A 21,802-nucleotide genomic window follows, 5' to 3' on the forward strand; every position below is an offset into this window, starting at 1 on the left:
ATATGGTTGGCATGCATACTTATTGTATGATAAAAAGGTGGATAATGTTTTTAAGACACATATATTAAGGTATGCCCTGTTAAATCATAAAATACCAATTTGGACAATACCTAAACATGCGATAAAAAATATAAGTTTGGGATTCAAACATGATGTGATTACATATAAAGAAATTCTTAGATTGGAAAGGAATGTATGGCAACTAAAGCCATTCAATATTTTAAAAGAAGAAAAGATAGTACAAACTTGGTTTCAGTATGGGCAGATACAAGCTAGATGGGAAGAAGATCAGAAAATTGGTATTACAACAACTGATGAAAATTTGGTAAAACAAATTAGAGATCAAAGTCAAACGCATATAAAAGGATATATAATGCATTGATAGAAATAGATTCAGAAACGGAACTTGTTAAAGACTGTATGATAAAATGGGCCCAGAATATTCAGGAGCCAATAATGATGGATACTTGGGAAAAAGTCTGGGTCAGAAATGTTAAATTTACACAGGCACAAAATTTAAGAGAGAACTTTTTAAAAATGTTTTATAGATGGCATTTAGATCCCAAAAAATTAGCATGTATGTATCCAAACTATCAACCTAAATGTTGGAGGTGTGGTTCTGACGATGCAACGTATTATCATATATGGTGGACTTGTAAAAAAGTTAAAGCTTTTTGGATTAAAATTTGGTGGAACATTCAGAAGATATTTAAGAAAAAGATAAAGTTTTCTCCACAATTATTTTTGCTGGGTATTACTATAGACTCTACTGCTATAGAAACTAAATTGATGTTGAATTTAATAACGGCAGCAAGACTCTTGGTAGCGCAATATTGGAAGAAGAAGGATTTGCCTAATATAGAAGAATGGACTTTAAAAGTTTCGAACCTGGCAGAAATGGCAAAAATTTCAGCATATTTGAAAGATCAATCGCAGTTATTTCTGTTGGGTATTATTACAGATTGTACTGTTATAGAAACTAAATTGATGTTGAATTTAATAACGGCAGCAAGACTTTTGGTATCGCAATATTGGAAGAAGGAGGATCTGCCTACTATAGAAGAGTGGACTCTAAAAGTTTCGAACCTAGCAGAAATGGCAAAAATTTCAGCATATTTGAAAGATCAATCGCAACAAAGATACATTTCGGAATGGAGAAGATGGATTGATTATATTCAGAATAAATATGGGACTAAAAAGTTTTATTTAACATATGAATGAGTATTAGAATTTAATAAGATGTATTACTTGATTATGCTTAATGGGAGTTAAAGTGCGATAGGACCTAAAGTGTATTCATAGATAGTTAGCATATTCTAGCTTAAGTTTGTTAGATGCAATACCCTGTATTCAGCTCTGGGAAGTTGGGGGGGGGAGGGTGAGGGTAGGGCAGGGTTTCCATGGGGAGGTGGGGGGAAGTTGGGGAGGGGGCGGGAAGGGTGGGTTTTCGGGGGAGGTGGGGTCAATTTATGTTTAAAATGTATTGTAAAACTTTTCAATAAAAAAAAGAAGCAACGGATGGAAACTAGTCAAGGAGAGAAACAACCTAGAACTAAGGAGAAACTTCCTGACAGTTAGAACAACTAACCAGTGGAACAACCTGCCTCCAGAGGTGGTGAATGCTCCAACACTGGAAGTTTTTAAGAAGAGACTGGCCAGCCACTTTGAAATGGTATAGGGTTTCCTGCCTGAGCAGGGGGTTGGACTAGATGACCTCCAAGGTCCCTTCCAACATTATTATTATTATTATTATATCCTAAAAGTGGTACAATAAGTGAAAAGGTTGAAAAGCCCTGCCTTAACTAACTTACAATTTCCTTAACTTAAGTAAAATTTTTGTGGGATTAGTTTAAACATGACTAAATATAGTTTCAATCCTATTTCTTGATTTGAGAATACTTTGCTTAGTTCAAGATACAGCGTTTGTATCATAGGTACTACATTTAAGGATTCATCCATAGACACATTGGAGACTATACTATCCTCAGTATATGCTTCCTTGAGTGAGGGGTGCTTCCCTGCCGCCTTGAAAGAGGTGGTGGTAAGGCCCCTCCTCAAGAAACCTGCTTTGGATCCAGCTATTTTAAATAACTTTCATCCTGTCTCCAACCTTCGCTTTCTTGCGAAGGTTGTTGAGAGTGTGGTGGCATGGCAGCTCCCTTTGGTCCTGGAGGAAACTGAGTATCTGGATCCGTACCAATCGGGTTTCAGGCCCGGGTACAGCACGGAGACGGCATTGGTCGCGCTGGTGGATGATTTCTGGCGGGCCCGGGATAGGGGTTATTCCTCTGTCCTGGTCCTATTAGATCTCTCAGCGGCTTTTGATACCATCGACCATGGTATCTTGCTGCGACGTCTTGAGGGGTTGGGAGTGGGAGGCACTGTTTTACGGTGGTTCTCCTACCTCTCGGGCCGTTCGCAGACGGTGTTGGCAGGGGGGCAGAGGTCAGCCTCTAGGCCCCTTAGTTGTGGGGTGCCTCAGGGGCTGGTACTCTTGCCCCTTCTGTTCAACATCTATATGAAGCCACTGGGTGAGATCATCCGTGGTTTCGGGGTGAGGTATCATCAATATGCTGATGATACACAGCTTTTCATCTCCACCCCGAAGCAACCCAGTGATGCCCTCGATGTAATGTCCCGTTGCCTGGAAGCGGTACGGATTTGGATGGGGAAGAACAGGCTCCGACTCAACCCGGCCAAGACTGAGTGGCTTTACGTACCTCATTTAGTCCAAGAGGTTCCATCTTTGGTTATGGGAGGAGAGGTGTTACCTCCCATTGATAGGGCGCGCAATTTAGGCGTCCTCCTGCATTCACGACTCAGTTTTGAAGATCATATTGGAGGCATTTGTCCAGGTTCGCCTGGTGCGCCAGTTGTGCCCCATCTGGACCGAGATGCCTTACGTACAGTCACTCATGCACTCGTTACCTCCCGTATAGATTATTGCAATGCTCTCTACATGGGGCTGCCCTTGAAGACCACCCGGAGGCTTCAACTGGTGCAGAATGCGGCTGCGTGGGTAGTGATGGGAGCATCCCGATACTCCCATATTACACCCCTCCTGCGTGAGCTGCATTGGTTACCGGTTGTCCACCGGATAAGATTTAAGGTGCTGGTACTTATCTTCAAAGCCCTACATGGCTTAGGCCCGGGATACTTGCAGGACCGTCTGCTGCCGGGAACGACTTCCCATTGCCCCGTGCGCTCACACAGAGAGAGCCTCCTCAGGGTGCCGTTGGCTAGACAATATCGGCTGGCGACCCCCAGGGGGAGGGCCTTCTCTGTGGGAGCGCCAGCCCTATGGAACCAACTCCCCCTTGAACTTCGGACAGCCCCGGATCTCCGGTCCTTTCTCCGCGGCCTCAAAACACACCTTTTCCATCAGGCTGATCTGGACTGATAGGGATTTTAATAATGTCTTAATTTTTAACTTAATTTTAATTTTTTCTTAACTTTTGTACTATTGTATCTTATTGTTGTTAGCCGCCCTGAGTCCTTCGGGAGATAGGGCGGCATATAAGTCCCAATAATAAATAAATAAATAAATAATAAATATTGACTAGCAGCGGTTCATCATGCCTTTAGGAAAAACATTTCTAGCTCTGAGCGGTTAGAGCCTGAATTTGGAACTCCTTCCACAAACCCATAAGATTATTACCCCACATGTTTTAGTGATCTCTTAATTAGATGTGACCAACGTGATAAAGCCATATTAATAAATTAGCATATTAAATATCTAATGTTGCCTCTGCCTAGAACAGTTGCTGGGTTTATACAGTTTTGTATTAGTTAAATTAATTAAATAAACTTTAGACTTGTAAATATTTTCTTTTAGTTATTCCACAAAATGAAGCCAGAGAGATCTGTTTAGAAATTATAAAGTGAACACTGGTGAAAGACTGTCAAAAAATCAGTTCTACCCCCAACCCTCCTCCTGGCCTAAACTTAAACTTGCATTTATTTTTCTTCTTCCTCATTACTTCCAGTAAATGAAACGAGCTCAGAAATTGAAAGAAAAACAGCTTGAGGAGATATGTAAAGGAGCTATGTGAACAGGATTTAGTAAAGTTCATTCATGCTTGTCTGCCTTCTCAAATGTGGATCACTCAGTCTGAACATGGTTGGGGCTGATGTGAATGTAAACAGTCAAAGACCTGTTTCCAAATCATGGCATATCTGAGGGATCGCCTTTCTCCAAATGTTTCTGCCCATTTGGTATGTTTGGGCAGAGTGGATAAATCCCACTTCCTCTTTATTAAATGCTATCATCTGGTGGGATTAAGGAATTATATCTGTCATAGCCCTTGCCTGAGGTATGATAGATGGTGTCTTCCTTGGGATTTTGGAAAGCCCTTACTACCCTGGTTGGGAGTAATGCATTTGCATAGTCCTTATCAAGCTTGTAGGGACGCGGTGGCTCAGTGGGTTAGGATGCTGAGCTTGTCAATCAGATGGTCGGCAGTTTGGTGGGTCAAATCCCGAGTGCCACGTAACAGAGGGAGCGCCTGTTACTCATCCCAGCTTCTGCCAACCTAGCAGTTCGAAAGCACGTAAAAAATGCAAGTAGAAAAATAAGGACCACTACGGTGGGAAGGTAACAGCGCTCCGTGCGCCTTTGGTGTCTAGTCATGCTAGCCACATGACCACGGAGATGTCCTCGGACAAACGCTGGCTCTTCGGCTTTGAAACGGAGATGAGCACCAGTCCCTAGAGTTGGAAACGACTAGCACGGAAGTGCGGGGGAACCTTTACCTTTACCTATCAAGCTTGTATTGTTATGGTTTTTTTAAAACTGAACTGTCAGTGTTTTTGTTTTCAATGTTTTTTTTTTAATTTTGCAAACCGCCCAGACTCTATTGGGATGGGCAGCTATAACAAATTGAAATCAATCAATCAGTACACTTCCTCTAGTTTGATTCTCAGGGTAATTCTTGACAATAATTGATTTTCATAATATAAACATTAGATGGGGCTGTTTTGTTGGTGGCAACCTCCTGTTCTATATGATGTGTAGTTTTGTTCTTAAGTCTAAGATCCAAGACATACTCTACTTTTTTTTATCTTTTCAGTGAAAATTAGCTGGGTCTTCGCCTATTTATATACTTTTTTCAACTCTTTTGAATGAACTGGTCATCACAGTTGGAAAACATTACGACAAAAATTACTTCTAGGTGAAAATTAAATATTTAAAAACTGAGATTGTAATTGAGAGAACCTTTTCTTGCTTACTTGCAGATTGCAACGCAATTGTGCATAAAAGTTGTAAGGACTATGCTCCTGTGTGTACAAAAGTAAGTTTTAAAGTGAATACTTGGGGATATCATTGGTCACTGTGGCACTCATTAATGTGTATTTTGTTGTTTTCCGTAGTTATATATGAGAAAGCTTAGACTGTAATATATCAAGAATATGTTTTATCATGACATATGAACCAGAATCCCTCATTCATTTCTTCCAGAGAAAATCAAAATTCAGGATAAAAAGAATGGCTTCCAAGTTTGACTTATAATATGCCTTTTTCCACTTCATGTAGAAAACTGTGGGTCTATTTTTTTAGTTGATCCCACATGGCAAAAGGTATAAGTTAGTGACAACTAATTAGTAGTGTACATACTGGTCACATGATTAGCAACTACAGTAAGCAATATACTTTATTGGGTGTACAGGGAGTCTTCTCTTAACAATGGTAGTTGGGACTATAACTCCACCACTGAGCAATGCGGTTGGTAAGGTGTCATGTCACCATGCCAACTTATGGCAGCAGTTCTGGCACTCCCAGCTATGGTCGTTAGGCAAATCATGGAAGATAACAGCTTTCCACGATTATGAGACCACCATTTGTGGCCTCCTGCGGATTTCCTCATTTACTTTGCTTATCAGAAGCCAGCAGTGAAGGTCACAAATGGCAGCCATATGATTGTGCAATGTTGCAAGGTCATAATTGTGAGCTGATTGTCAAATGCCTGAATTGCAGTCACATGGTTATGGGTACACAACGATTGCTGTAACTATGAGGACTTGTTAGTTCCACTTGTTCAGCACTGTCATAACCTCAAATAATCGTTGACTTTGAACAATCCCTCAATGAGTGGACTTTAAGCAAGGACTACCTGTAGTTTAATGCTAGAATAATAATTTCAGCTAAGCATTTCAAATGAGTAACTATTGTTGGCCTATAGAAAAAAAACCAGGCATTACTTGTGGTAATAAAGTCATTACAAATAGGTACAGAAAGAGTAACTAATGTTTATATTTTCTTAAACTCTCTTGCTTAGGTTTTTGCTTTGTTTCTACACTGAATGTTTGAGTCTTTTTGTTAGGCTTCCTTATTACAATGATTTGTCCTTTTTATAGCTATGTTTGCTTATTGTGGTTGCTAGTCATATGACTAGTATGTACACTACTAATTAGTTATCACTAACTTATATCTTTTGCCGTGTGGGATCAATTAGAAAACTAGACCCAAGAGTTTCTACATGAAGTGGAAAGAGGAATGCTGGCTTATTATAATAAGTCAAACTTGGAAGCCATTCTTTTTATCCGGAATTTTGATTTTCTCTGGAAGAAATGAGCAAGGGATTCTGGTTCATATGGCATGATAAATAAACAGTCACAGGAATTTGGCCACAATTTGTTCATGCCCATGATTCAGACTTGCCCCATCTCTCTCTGTTTCTGTTTCTCTTCATATCCCTATTAATTCTTGAGAAAGGGTGTGAGTTTGGGTGGATGGTTTGACTGTCTTTGGGATTTGGAATTGGCTTCTCAGGTGACTGTATATTAGACCAGTGAATTAGCCACTTCAGATCATTGCAAGAGCATAATAAACTGAGAATTCAAATTCAAATAGAACAATGGTATGAATAGCATCATCTTCCTGTTTTATTAAATCCAGAGGCTGTTTACATTATTAGGTAGAACAAAGAGGAATAGCGTCCCCTAGTGTACACCAGTTAGAATGACATAGGTTCAATGAATAGCATCAGTTCAATATTATTGACTTTTCCCAATAGCATTAGTTTTTTAAAAAAATATCTGTCAAAAAGTCTAAAATACATAATGATTTATAATAATTATTGTGCCTGGTACTTTAGCAAAATTCTAGCAATTTGCAACTTGACTATTAGGGTTATGTAAAAAATGGAGCATTATAGGTCAAGATAAAATCTTTCAATAAAATATGATCACAAATGCATAGAAATATTAAATCATATCTTATTTATTTAACTAATTAAATAAAGTTTATATTTAATATATTTAATAAAAATCATATTAATGAAAACATTCTTCCTTACCAGAAATTGCAAGATAGAAGTTATATTAAGAACAAGATACAAACTGTCCAGACAAGTAAGTTAAACAGTAAGAAAGTTAATAAGTGTAAACTGTATTTCTTCTGTTCTGTTTCATATTTTGTTATTATTAGTGGCTGCCTTTGGGAGAATGGATAGCTTTGGTTGATTTTTCCATTTCCATTACAGCCTTTCTTAGCTTATAAACAAAGTTGTCCTTGAATATCAGATTCCTTTGTTTTAGAAGAGGAGATAGTTCGGAGAGCTTCAAACAAACATTGGCAAAGATTCCCTCCATCCTTCCATCTTCTTTATGGGTCTCCACTATCTCTTGATCCATGAGTAGTATGTAGTACACTTCTCAGAATGAACCGAACACATTCAGTCTAATCCAATATTTTTAACTTGCTTCACTATCAACTCCAAGATTTTCCTTCAATAGTTTACCAGAACGTCTGATAGTATATATTCAATAGTTAAATTAATTAAATTAAACATTAAAAAGCAGAAATACCCAGAAATACCCAATCTATGACCATATTTATTGGGCCACATGTAACGTTCTAGCTATTTAGTGTGGTCCTTGTAAACTTCTCAAAAGTTCTTGTTATTTTTAATGTGGCAGAAAGATGAAATTATTAAATATAATAATATTAAGAATTTTAAGTTTTATTTATTTTAAATCAGATATAGTTTTGGCTCTGGCTTCTTTCATTGAGTGGTTTGTAACATGCAATTCAGAGGCTAACAGTGGCCCTCAGCTCATTATGTACCTTAGCTCTAAATTATGACTTGGAAAATTGGACTTTCCTTCAGATTACAGATTACAATCAAACGTTGAATTTAAACACTATTTAATCTTTTTGAACAACTATTAATTTATAAACTCTTCAGATAATCTGACATTTGTAGAAGTTGATAGAAGTATTAAAGTCATTTTAAAAATATTGAAGTCGAATGCTGAACTTGCAAACTTATATAATATGTTTTAGTGATCACAGAGATAGGAACAATATTCTTTTCATAAATTTAAAATACTGCAACATTACAATAATATTTGAAAATTTCATTTTGAGAAATAATTATGCTCTGTGTTGAGACTTCAAAGTTTTATTTCAATTTGATATACATCTACTTATATATATAAATCTTACTAAATTCAGTGGGATAGTTATTAGTACATTAGATTTAGACAGTAGTTGCAAAGTCTGTTTATGATACGAATGAATACCAATCAAACAATGGAATGGGTTAGTAGAAACATTTTTTTATTATCTAAGCTATTTACTGGCAGAATATAGGAAGCAGCTGTATAGTCATAGGTTTGCCCACCAAGTACAATATTATTTAAATAGATTGGCAGTTCTCCACTATTTCTGAGATGAATCTGATCCTGGGATGTTTCATGCATCTCATGAAGTGAGCTTTAGTTCACAAAAGTTTATGGCTGTTTAAATATAATTTGTTAGATGCTACGAGACTTCTCCTGATTTTGGGGATCTTTGGCATACAAGATAGGTTTCACCATGACTGTTTCTAATACATGGATAGAATAAATTGCTAAAATCTTAACACTGTATTGTTTATTTTCCAGATCTATCATTCAGAGATACTCCACAGCCAACATTCTCGGCAACTCTGCCTTCTACTACAATTCCCATTGGAGTATCCCTTATGAAAAAAGAAGCATTACAGCAACAACACTCCTTATCCAGAAGCGTTCCAAGTACCACTTCTGAAAGGTAGACAGTAGTCTCTGATGTAGTTAAAAAAAAACTTTCCAAGTGAACCACTACATTCATATGATTTTGTTTTATCCATAGAAAGAGTATGTCCTCACTGGAGCCAGATACTAATACCAGCAGTTGGAGATCTAGGTCATACTCTGAAGAGCTGCTACAAACTTTAGGGTCTGCTTCATCTGTTGACTCTTTTATAATTGAAGGTAAATTGGGAACTCAGTGTAATAACATTCACATGAAAAAATAGTGCCATTATTAGCAAGCAATATCGAATTACACTACATTAAAAAAAAGGGATTCATTGGTGGTCATGTTATTTTGAGAAACATGGCTCAAAATTTAGAGATCAGCTTTGTGCAGCTGATCTAAATTCCTTTTCAGATACATTAAAATGTTGGAAAAATTTTAAGTGGTGCCATCACTGTATTCCTTTAAGATGTCTTTTTAAAACTGAACATGCATTTGCTGGTACTCCAGGATTATTGTGCTTCTTGAGCAGGAAGCGAATGAATAAAGTGTTAGTTCCTTCATAGGTACTCAGCAAAACTTTCCAAGCAACACCAAAGAGATTTTAAGGTAAAGAGTAGTGAAACTGGAGAGGGTTTATCATATTCTTTCCCTCTTATCTTAATAGGATTAACCTTTTGCAAACTCAATGACACTTAAGTTTTTCCTTATAGAATATAACACTCTTATTCATTTTGGGATCCCCATTTTTAAAGTAAAGTGCATCCCATTAAATGCTATCATTTTTAAAAATGGATTTTATACTAAAGATACACAGATGCAAACATTATAAGAAATTGATAACTGTATCACCAGATTCATTGATGCATTAGTAGTCCTTGGGACTTTAAAAGTCAGCACACAAACCAATCCTGGAATACATTTTAGTTATTTTATTGGTATCTGAGTTTAACTTGGCTATTTTTTTATGTTTAAGAATGACTTTTTATTTTTTTGCTATAGATGATGTTGATGCCTCTTTATGGAATGATCTCAGCTCTGATAGACTGGAATTCGAGGCAGAATCTTGGAGTCTAGTTGTAGAGCCTTGGTTTTGTAGCCAACAAGAAAAGCATGTTATCAAGCGACAAGATGTAATCTTTGGTTAGTTTGCTATAGTATCCTCTATGTTTCAATATAGATGGTTGGACATGAAAATATAAAATAGCCTTCTTTAATTTAGTGCTCACTAGATGTGTTGTATTCTGCCAGCAGGATTTGATAATAGGAATTGTAATCGAAAATATATGCTGGAATCAGTAGTGAAATAAAATAAAAAATGTGCACTAGTCTAGAACTTATATTTTATTTTTGTCTTTGTAATATTCTGAAAAAGTGAGAGGAGCTATGCTCCATTTGTATTTAATGTGATCTCAGTTGTGCAGTTATCTGATAAACTGTTATTTAATATTCTTAATTGATTTTTTTTAAAAAAAACCTTAAATACTTTTTAAATCCCACTTTTATCATTTCTTACAAATAACTCAAAGCAGTGAACATACCTAATATTCCTTACCCTTCTGACTTTCTCCACAACAACAACATCTGTGACGTGGCTGGGCTGAAAGAGAGAGATTGAACCGAAGTTATTCAGCTGGTTTTCATGACTAAGGCAGGACTAGAACTCACAGTCTTTTCTAGCCTGGTGCTTTAATCACTACATCAAATTATTCAAACATCAAAGTGCCTTAACCACTAAACGAAACTGGCCCTCATTTAATAAGAGTATTTGAAGAGAATGTTAGGACATGATGAATAAAGATACAGTGCAGAGCACATTTGTTTAGGATTACAGGCAGACAGCCATGACCTTTTCCCCCCAGTGCTGCATTCTGTTTTTCCTTCCCATGTCATTGTTTTGAGTGTATACTTAGATTCTATGGGCTTTAATCCCCACCTCCTCTTTTCAGTTTGTTTTCTTGTTAAAGATGCATTTATACTTCTGTAGACTTTAGATGTTCCCTAATGTCCTGATAGCCTCCTTCATTTCGGAATGGATCTTCAATAGGCAAAAATCAATATAGAGAGAAAGAATCTACTGTAATTTATATATTATGTTTTCTTATGTAGAACTAATGCAAACAGAAGTGCACCACATCCATACCCTGTTCATCATGTCCAAAATATTCAGAAAAGGAATGAAAGAAGAACTACAGCTGGACCACAGCACAGTGGACAAAATATTCCCTTGCTTAGATGAGCTGCTAGAACTTCACCAGCAGTTCTTCTGTAGGATGAAGGAAAGGCGACAGCTCTCAAGTCAGGAGGGAAGTGACAGAAATTTTGTGATCAGCAAAATTGGAGATGTCCTTGTGCAGCAGGTAAAGCACTGAATAAAATTATACTTTCAACAAAGTGTTTGTGAAGATATAGTCATTGTAAGGGAAACCATTTTGCTCAGCAATTGTTCAAAGTTAAAATGTTGCTGAACCATGGGGATTTATGACTGCCCCGTGGATCGGCAGTTATGTGATCATGAGGCAGGCATTCAATGTCCAGAGCGGTCACATGATCACCATTTCCAACATTTCCTGCTGACATTCCACAAGCAAAGTTATAGGAAAACTGGCAGGAAATTGCTTCCATCACTTTTTTTGCCTGCCCACACACTATAGTGCTTGTCCACAGCACCCCCTCCCACTACAGCACTCATACATGTGCCCATGGTCCAGAATACCTGGTTGTGACACTCCCTGCAGTACCCATGTGCACTTCAGGACTCAGCCTATGGCACCCCCTTGTCCACCTGTATCTCTCACCTGTTTGATTGGAACTCCCATCCTTTACCACTTAATGACATGTGTGGTCCTGGGATTAGGACAACAGCTGGAATTGCCAGGATTGCCATTCCTAAAGGATGAAGTCACGTGATATTACACTTTACTATTGCATTGCTTAGTGATGAAAATTGTGGCCCAAATTGCCTTTGTAAGCCAATGACTACATATATATCCATTTGTTATGATCCTGGTCCAACAACATCTCCCCTAAACAGATGATGAAACTGAAAGAGGAAGGCCTTAACCTTCCTTTACCAACATTTTCAAGGTATTTAAGATCACATAGACAATGCTTCTCTTTCTCCAGCAATTGTGTGACAACTTTTAGTCCATAATGCTTTTCCAGTGTATCAAATAGATTGGTGATGAAGGGAAAGAAATCTATTTGGTGAGTGGGAGAACATATTCATTTGTGCAGCATAGTGATAATTCTACCAGTACTCTAATGAGTTTCTACTATTTTTCAGTTTTCGGAAGAGAATGCAAGAAAAATGAAGACAATTTATGGGGATTTTTGTAGTCACCAGAAAGAAGCAGTTAGCCTTTTTAAAGAATTGCAGCAAAACAAAAAATTCCAGAACTTCATCAAAGTAAGTTGATAATATCTATCTCAGTTGCCTTTATCTACTTTAGGAGAACTGTTAACATGAGACATGGTACAGCTCATTAGCTTAGAATTCTAATAAATGGTTCAAAAATGGTTTTCCTATGTATGCCACAAGGAGGCTCTATTTAGTGCAATGTGGCTGATAAGACTGACTTTCAGAATTGTAAGAACTGCAGCCAGTATATCCTGTGTCACATAAGAGGCTTCCATTTATACAAAACAGTTTTCTTAATTTTTTTTTACTTTTTCTTAAGATTTTCAAAGTGGAGAGTGAGTCTCTTAGGAAAGGGAAAATCCATTCCTATAATAGTATCTTATTCTGTTGTGGATAAAACTCATTAAATTTCATCCAATGTAAAAAAAAAGCCATTGAACGTTTTAAGGCAGAGGAATTGGACGTTGGACATTATACAAATAGAATAAAATGAACAAATAGACACACAGCTCTTTTATAGAAGTTGTCTTTATTTTAAAATATAATAATTATAGACACAATTATTTTCATTCCAAAAAAGGGCTTATAATTAAAGCCTCATGAAATTAAAAAAAAATGAACTTCAGTGTTTCTGATTATTTAAATAATTTTTTAAAAAAAACAATTACATGCATTGGCTTATTTGCTGTTGGCTTATTTGTTACAAATAAGATAATAAATTACCTAACCCATTCTAATGTGAGGGATCCACAGTGGAAATAAAGGTTTTTTAAAATTTATATACATATAACAATGTACTTTGTTAGTATTTTATTTCTTTTATTGTTTCTTCTGAATGTTCAGACCACCTACAGGCTTTTGTGATTCATTGGAGTGGGGGGACCAGCAATATCCATGAGGAGAGGCAAAAAAGTCAAAGTGAAAATCACAGCAGCACAATTGAAGCCCAACCCTTTGTGTGGGAGTGCAGCATTGCTAAACATACAAAAGAGATGGGTTTTTGATAGTCTTGCTATTAACACCATCTTTTTTTTACCATCCCATGCCACTTACTTTGGCACTGTAAATAACTTACTTAAAATTATTATAAAATTCCTTAGTCTTTTTCCTGCATCAGCCATATAACATGGCAAAATGAAATAAATAATAGCTTAATATCAGATGGATTGAAGCAAGAAATAAAATATAGAGAAGAATCTCTTCCACCACCCTAGCAGAGACACTAAAATCTAAGTGACATTTTATATCTAGCAACCCTGAAGATTGTATATTAAAAGTTAAATCTCTTCTTAAAGCTGCGGAACAGTAATCTTTTGGCCCGACGTCGAGGAATCCCAGAATGCATTTTGCTAGTCACTCAAAGAATCACAAAGTACCCAGTTCTAGTAGAAAGGATATTACAGTACACCAAAGGTAAGCAATATTTTTCTACCTGCTTCATGAATAATTCTTATGGTGTGCTTAGCTAACTAACATCAAATCATCATTATTTTTAAAATTTCCTATAAAATATTTATTTTAAAAAATGTGTAATACTTTTTATGTTTTCAGATAGCTTATTTTGCAAATAACTTATTTTGTTATAAATGAAAAGAGGGGGAGGAAGAATCTGCCATTGATCCATCAGTATAATACGCTCCTCTATTTTATTGGTTTTCTTATTGTAAAATTGCAACAAAGTAAACAGAGTAAACTCCTAATCTTGTAAAAAAAATTGCCTGAAACATGGTAAAGATTCTAGGAACCCAAGTAGCTGAAGTCCAAATAGCATGGGCATTCGGGCTGGGGAAGGTTGCTGTAGTTAATCAGTGGCCTTTTGAATTCCTAGTCCAGTAAAGAGATAGTGAATAAAGGAGTGTGCAGAGGAAGAGACAGTGGGGGAAAAAAAAGAAAATGAAGCCAATCTGATTATGGTTCCAGGTTCTATACTCTAAGACAGGGGTCTTCAAACTTGGCCCTTTTATGACTTGTGGCCTTCAACTTCCAGAATTCCTCAGCCAGTATGTCTGGCTGAGGAATTCTGGGAGTTGAAGTCCACAAGTCATAAAAGGGCCAAGTTTGAAGACCCCTGCTCTAAGAGCTCATGGTCTAGCACAGGGGTCTGCAACCTTGACAACTTTAAGACTTGTGGACTTCAGGTCCCAAGTCCACAAGTCTTAAAGTTGTCAAGGTTGCAGACCCCTGCCCTAGCAGTACAATGCACCAAATTTAGCATTACTTCCACATGATAATACTGGGAGATTAGTGTGGCAACACCATGGCTGGTTCTTTTAAACAATAAAAGTTGCTAAATGAGGAACACTAACATGACTTTTCAGTTTTATGCTTTTTAAAGCAGCAAAGCATGCATTTTGATTTTAGAATCCATGAGTCATGAACCATTCACAAAATAGATTTGAAAATACTCTGATTCTTTCCATTCTAACTATTTAAGAAGGGTTTGCTAACAATACACACATCTTTGTTTTTATGCAGAAGGAACTGAAGAACACCAAGATTTATGTAGAGCCCTTAACCTTATCAAGGATATGATTGCAGCTGTTGATTTGCAAGTCAGTGAATACGAAAAGAAACAGAAGTTGCTGGAGATTCTTAGTAAAGTTGAAAACAAAACCTATACCAAACTGAAAAATGGACATGTTTTTAGGAAACAAGATTTGATCAAGAAACAGAGGACGCTTTTGTACGAAGGCTTAGTCTACTGGAAGACTGCGACAGGACGTTTCAAAGGTTACTGAAATTCAAATTCCTTGTTTATTTTATTTTTGCATCATGTTCTGTACTTTTCTAAAGAAAGTCAGTTTTTGTTACAAATGTATAAGTTGCTAAAATATCTTATAGATAGGATAGCAATATGTTGATTAAGTTTATGGCATAGGCATTTTTTCTCACCAATTTTGCCCAGAGTTAAGTTTCTCTAATCCTTTATTTTCTGTCTTAAAAGTAAGAAATCAGTTGATCTGATGGTAACACACCCAACACTAGCAATCTGTTTTCTAATATAGTGTTAAAACACATTAGAACATTAAATTAGTTCAAATGTTAATTATATCTTCAAGTTAAATTTATTTCATTAGCCTAACAAGTACACTGTAACAAAAAAAAGAAGCACAAAATTCAGAGAATAATAAAGTCCAAGTACATAAGTTGACTCTGAAATGGCAACCTTATGCTCAAATTATGTACTCAAAATCATTCTAAAATTAAGATGCTAAGGTGAATGGGCACCTAAAAAAATCACAGGTAGCCCTTCCGAACGAGAAGTAAATGTCCCCTGCACTCAGTGCACCTTGAATATTGAAGGACACCTGGGAAAAGGTCCAAATAAATATTTTAATAGATAGACAGACTGAAGCAAGTGAAGGTAGTCCAACAACTAGATGAACTAATTGTATCACCCTGAGTCTGGTACAAGTAATCCTCATTTAGCAACCATAATTGGGACTGCTAAGTCAGTCATTAAAGGAAGTGGTCGCTAGGCAAAGCCACAACAACTTATGATTTTACTTCAGCTTTCCTTTGCTTTGCCGACCTGTGTAGCTTGTAATTACGAGAATTGGTAATCCCTGAGCATAACCGTGAATGGTAAAGTTACTTTTTCATTGTTGAAACTGCAAATTCTCACTAAATGAGGCAGTCACTAAATGAGGATTCCCTGTATTAAAATATAAAATGTAAATCACATTTTTTTTACTTAAAGTGAAGAAATATATTAATAGCTATATTAATTGGTATTGTTTCAAAACATTGCTGGTGGTAAATCTATGCATGCCACTGAGGTTCCAGTCTGCAGCCTCAGAGAGAAATGTACCCACCTCATCAATTTAACTACATGTTTTCATAGGATATGCTATCTTAATCAATGCACCTAGTGAATCCTTGTGTGTTGTACTGTGATGTGAATGTTTTTAAATAACTGAATTTATTTTCATTCAATTTATTTGATATGATATAAACTATTGGTTTGTAATAGCAATTTTCTTTTTTTAAAGATATTTTAGCTCTGCTTCTAAATGATGTGATGTTGTTTTTACAAGAAAAAGATCAGAAGTATATATTTGCATCTGTTGTAAGTATAAATGTTTAAAATGTTGGATTATCTTAATTGGGAAACTGTGTCTTTTATAAAAAGTAATAAATGTTGGGATCTTATTCAATAAAAATGAAGCCTTTTAGATGACAATCTTGAGTGTGTGTAAATTTGGACAAATTTCTGTTCCAGTCATTGAAAGAAAATAGATATTTAGTAGCAGATTTTCTTAAATTTCTAAAATGATAAATGAATTTGAAGATTGCCTTAATGATTCATACTAATGATTTCATAGCAGGTTAGGCAACATATAATTACACTCTTTACTAAATAGTGGGGGGCTGCTGTAGCATTCCTGAAGTTGGTTTTGTGGGTGGGCAGATTTCCAAGGACCTGAATTTTGTTCCCATGACTGCATGGTGCTGCATGACAGTAATTGTAAAACCAAGTCATAAGAAGCTTTTCGGGGTAGCTTTCATAACTTTGAATAGTTGATAGTCATAAGTTGAGGTTAACCTATAACTTTCCTCAAATTGCAGCTTATATATTGCAGTATGCAGTATACATGTTAAGCATTATTCCAGATAATATAATGGATAGATTTTAAATGCAGAACAGATTGAGGAATATTTAGACACAGTGCACCTTAGAAAGTCTTTAGAAGAACAAAAGAAAGCTCCTAATAAACTAATTAATGAAGAGCAAACAATAGGAGCAATACAGATGTTAAAATTCAATAATCAGGACTAGGTGGACTTTTTATGTATTATAAGACATTTTATGAAATTCTGATTAAGCCATTAACTTGGGTAATGAATGAGATTCGACAGTGTCAAGCATTTTCATCCTCCTGCTTTAATTTCTGTGTTATTCAGTGAGGAACATTACAGACTGTTCAGAGTCATACAGACCTATTTTGTTAATGCACATAACAAGCTTTTCAACAGCAAGATTTGCAAAAAGACTAATACGTTTCTAACTGAATTGATACATCCTGATCAGGCTGGATTTCTCCTGACATGAGGGATAATGATTTGTATATATTTTGAATGCTGTTATAGTGAAAGAACAAGCTTGCTCTTTCTCACATTATTTTCTTTTGTTTGCAAATAAAATAAAATAAAACAATAAAATAATCTTCCAGAAATAGCTGATTTAGTGTTTTACTGAAATGATTTAATTTAGATGGTCACTCAGATGCTTTTACTCAGAATACACTGTTATTTGCAATTTCTTTTGCATAGGACCAGAAGCCTGCTGTTATAGCTCTTCAGAAACTTATCGTCAGAGAGGTAGCCAATGAAGAAAGAGGGATGTTTTTGATCAGTGCATCCTCCACAGGACCTGAGATGTATGAAATTCATACTAGTTCCAAAGAGGAACGCAGTCACTGGATGAGGCAGATTCAAGAAGCAGTGGAAAGGTACATACTGAAACATTGGTTATTGCTTACTAAATTTTTCTTTAATGTAAAAAAATTCCTTAGAAATGCTTGTAAACTGCATCGTACCAAAATATCATATGGCAAATCTTGGAAATATATAAAAATTGAAGATACATCCACTGAGATTTGATCTAATGGACTCATATTGCTTCTTGCTGTCATAAAATAAAGTCATATGTCTTCCCAGGTCAGGCTATTTGGGATAGTTAAATGGCAGTGTGAATTGGGATCTGACTTGCAAAGAAACTGTTCTGCTAGGGCGGACAGGAATACTAAGGCACCATCTTTGTTGCAGTTTAGTGTCATTAGTAAGCATGTCATTTATGATGTCATGTCCAGCCTGCTTTTTAAAGTAGATGGTAGCCAACTGCTTAAATGCAATCTTTATTTCTGTTCAATATTTCTTAATCAGTGGACAAAATGTGGAAAGAAAATATATCTGCTAACCTCATCAAATTATAAATATCTCTACAATAACCTCTTTAATGAAGAGCAAACAATAGGAGTCTATTAAATTAGTATGACTGAAGTTGACATTTCCAAATGGATTTTTGTATATAATGTTTTATGAAAAAAGATAAGATTGCTTTAATCTGTTTTGCTTATATGGAATCACTGAAGTTGTCCGGAAGAAGAAGGCAAAATAGGTGATTCTGATGAAGACCGAAAAATAACTGAAGCCAGAGCGGCAAAAATTCAAAAATGTCAAGGTATAGTGTAATGTTTTTTGGCACTTTAAAACTAATACGTTCATCCATTAGAGTGGACGTAATATGAAAGAACGTCCCTTCCTCCATTAGACATTTTTATAAACATGTCTGTGCATTTGGATTTCCTGCCCAGCGCTGTTTCCTTATTGTGATGTAACTATAATGTGTATGTGGTTGCTTCACTAGGTGGGATTGCTTCCAATTCATAATAGAAATACCAAATTTTAAATGAAAAAATAATAATGTGGATAATTATGGTTCCAGCATAAATAAATAATAATTACAGTCACCATAGCTTTTAATCTTAATAGTACATTATTTTTTTTGGTATAGTACTCTTGAATAATCAAGATCAGCAGATCTGTAACTACTTAGAAGATAAGCTTAATATCTATGCAAAGCTTGGAAATATGAGTGGTTTTGAAGAAGTTCATGCAGAACCACACCTACTTATTAAACCAGACTCTGGAGAAACTCCTCAAGTGGCTTCACTTCTGGCGGCAGCTCTTAAAGAAGGTAAGTCTGTGTCTACATAAAAAGTATTCTTTCCAAGGACATCTCCTCCCCTCTGCCCCTCGTCACACTTCTTAGTATTTTAATTAATTTCAGATTTAAAAAGTTTGAAAGCAGGCACTCAGAATTCTCCCCAACTGTGATCGTAATAGATCCAAGGTAATTCTAAGTCTCTAACTTCACTAACCTTTTGAGTGGGCACTTCCAAAGTCACTGAGGAATCTGTCAACACAGACTGTCTCCTTCTGAATGAGCCAGTCACTATGGAAAATAGCATGGTTTTCTTTAAACCTTATTGTATAGAACTCTTAAAAGGATTTTTTTTATTAATTAGGAAACTCTATAAGTGACTCTAGGCCTATGCTGGGGAAACCAGTTTGGGCTTTGACTACTGCATTGCTCTCCATGGCTTTCTGTCTGAAATTCAGAAGCCATAGGCTCCATGTGCCCTGTGACCCTTTTTTGAGCCCCTTCAAGGGAACTCAAAAGCCTTATTAATTTGTGTATCTAAAAAAAGAGGAGAAAGAACATATTCCAAATTAAGGCCTGTTGTTGTTGTTGTTAGCTGCGAAGTCGTGTCCGACCCATCGCGACCCTATGGACAACATTCCTCCAGGCCTTCCTGTCCTCTACCATCTTCTGGAGTCCATTTAAGCTCACACCTACTGCTTCAGTGACTCCATCCAGCCACCTCATTCTCTGTCGTCCCCTTCTTCTATTGCCCTCGATCTTCCCCAGCATTAGGCTCTTCTCCAGGGAGTCCTTCCTTCTCATTAGGTGGCCAAAGTACTTGAGTTTTAGCTTCAGGATCTGGCCTTCTAAAGAGCAGTCAGGATTGATCTCCTCTAGGACTGACCGGTTTGATCGCCTTGCAGTCCAAGGGACTCGCAGGAGTCTTCTCCAGCACCACAGTTCAAAGGCCTCAATTCTTTGGCGCTCAGCCTTTCTTATGGTCCAACTTTCACTACCATACATTGCAACTGGAAAGACCATAGCCTTGACTATACGCACTTTTGTTGACAGGGTGATGTCTCTGCTTTTTAGTGTGCTGTCTAGATTTGCCATGGCTTTCCTCCCCAGGAGCAAGCGTCTTTTAATTTCTTGGCTACAGTCTCCATCTGCAGTGATCTTGGAGCCCAGGAAAATAAAATCTGTCACTACCTCCATTTCTTCCCCATCTATTTGCCAGGAATTGAGAGGGACAGATGCCATGATCTTGGTTTTCTTAATGTTAAGTTTCAACCCAAGTTTTGCACTCTCCTTCTTCACCTGCAACAAGAGGCTCTTTAGTTCTTCTTCACTTTCTGCCATTAGAGTGGTATCATCTGCGTATCTTAGGTTGTTGATATTTCTTCCGGCAATCTTAATTCCAACTTTTGATTCATCTAGCCCTGCCTTTCTCATGATGTGCTCTGCATATAAGTTAAATAGGCAGGGCGACAGTATACAGCCTTGCCGGACTCCTTTCCCAATTTTGAACCAATCAGTGGTTCCGTGTCCAGTTCTCACTGTTGCTTCTTGACCCGCATATAGGTTTCTCAAGAGACCAATAAGATGGTCTGGTACTCCCATCTCTTTAAGAACTTGCCACAGTTTGTTATGATCCACACAATCAAAGGCTTTAGCATAGTCAATGAAGCAGAAGTAGATGTTTTTCTGGAACTCCCTAGCTTTCTCCATGATCCAGCGTATGTTGGCAATTTGATCTCTAGTTCCTCTGCCTCTTCGAAATCCTGCCTGCACTTCTGGTAGTTCTCGATCCACATACTGCTGAAGTCTAGCTTGTAGGATTTTAAGCATGACTTTACTAGCATGAGAAATGAGTGCAATGGTGCGATAGTTTGAACATTCTTTGGCACTGCCTTTCTTAGGAATTGGAATGTAAACTGATCTTTTCCAATCCTGTGGCCACTGTTGAGTTTTCCAAATTTGCTGGCAAATTGAGTGTAGCACTTTTACTGCATTGTCTTTTAAGATTTTGAATAGCTCAGCTGGAATACTGTCACCTCCACTAGCTTTGTTGTTGCTCAGCTTTTCTAAGGCCCACTTCACTTCACATTCTAGGATGTCTGGCTCGAGGTCAGTGACCACCTCATTGTGATTATCAGGGACGTTAAGCTCATTCTTGTATAGTTCTTCTGTGTAATTTTGCCACCTCTTCTTAATCTCTTCTGCCTCTGTTAGGTCCCTGCCATTTTGGTCCTTTATCATGCCCATTTTTGCATTAAACGTTCCCTTCATTTCTCCAATTTTCTTGAAAAGATCTCTGGTCCTCCCTATTCTATTGTTTTCTTCTATTTCTTTGCACTGTTCATTTAAGAAGGCATTCTTATCTCTTCTAGCTATTCTCTGGAATTCTGCATTCAATTGGGTGTATCTTTCTTTTTCTCCCTTGCCTTTCGCTTCCCTCCTTTCCTCAGCTATTTGCAAAGCTTCCTCAGACAGCCATTTTGCTTTCTTGCATTTCTTTTTCTTTGGGATGGTTTTGGTTGCTACCTGTTGTACAATGTCACGAACCTCTGTCCATAGTTCTTCAGGCACTCTGTCTATCAGATCTAATTCCTTAAATCTATTTGTCACCTCTACTGTATATTCAACAGGGATATGATTTAATTCATACCTGACTGGCCTAGTGCTTTTCCCTACTTTCTTCAGTTTAAGCCTAAACTTTGCAAGGAGAAGCTCATGGTCTGAGCCACAGTCAGCTCCTGGTCTTGTTTTTACTGACTGTATAGAGCTTCTC

The 21,802-nt window shown here is 36.9% G+C and overlaps 1 protein-coding gene across 1 annotated transcript in view; it reads left to right on the forward strand.

Annotated features, from left to right (window-relative positions):
• Window positions 1-21,802, forward strand: part of ARHGEF28 (Rho guanine nucleotide exchange factor 28) — a 113,704-nt gene that overhangs the window by 75,167 nt on the left and 16,735 nt on the right. Inside the window, exons 15-27 of the mRNA XM_083355527.1 lie at window positions 5,236-5,291; window positions 7,299-7,350; window positions 8,887-9,034; window positions 9,116-9,237; window positions 10,004-10,144; window positions 11,111-11,361; window positions 12,288-12,410; window positions 13,658-13,775; window positions 14,838-15,092; window positions 16,355-16,431; window positions 17,637-17,815; window positions 18,458-18,546; window positions 18,880-19,062. Of these exons, the coding sequence (XP_083211653.1) occupies window positions 5,236-5,291; window positions 7,299-7,350; window positions 8,887-9,034; window positions 9,116-9,237; window positions 10,004-10,144; window positions 11,111-11,361; window positions 12,288-12,410; window positions 13,658-13,775; window positions 14,838-15,092; window positions 16,355-16,431; window positions 17,637-17,815; window positions 18,458-18,546; window positions 18,880-19,062 (1,794 nt within the window). The remainder of the gene's footprint in view (window positions 1-5,235; window positions 5,292-7,298; window positions 7,351-8,886; window positions 9,035-9,115; window positions 9,238-10,003; window positions 10,145-11,110; window positions 11,362-12,287; window positions 12,411-13,657; window positions 13,776-14,837; window positions 15,093-16,354; window positions 16,432-17,636; window positions 17,816-18,457; window positions 18,547-18,879; window positions 19,063-21,802) is intronic.

Source organism: Vipera ursinii (assembly GCF_947247035.1).
Source record: "Vipera ursinii genome assembly, chromosome: 2".
NCBI lineage: Eukaryota > Metazoa > Chordata > Lepidosauria > Squamata > Viperidae > Vipera > Vipera ursinii.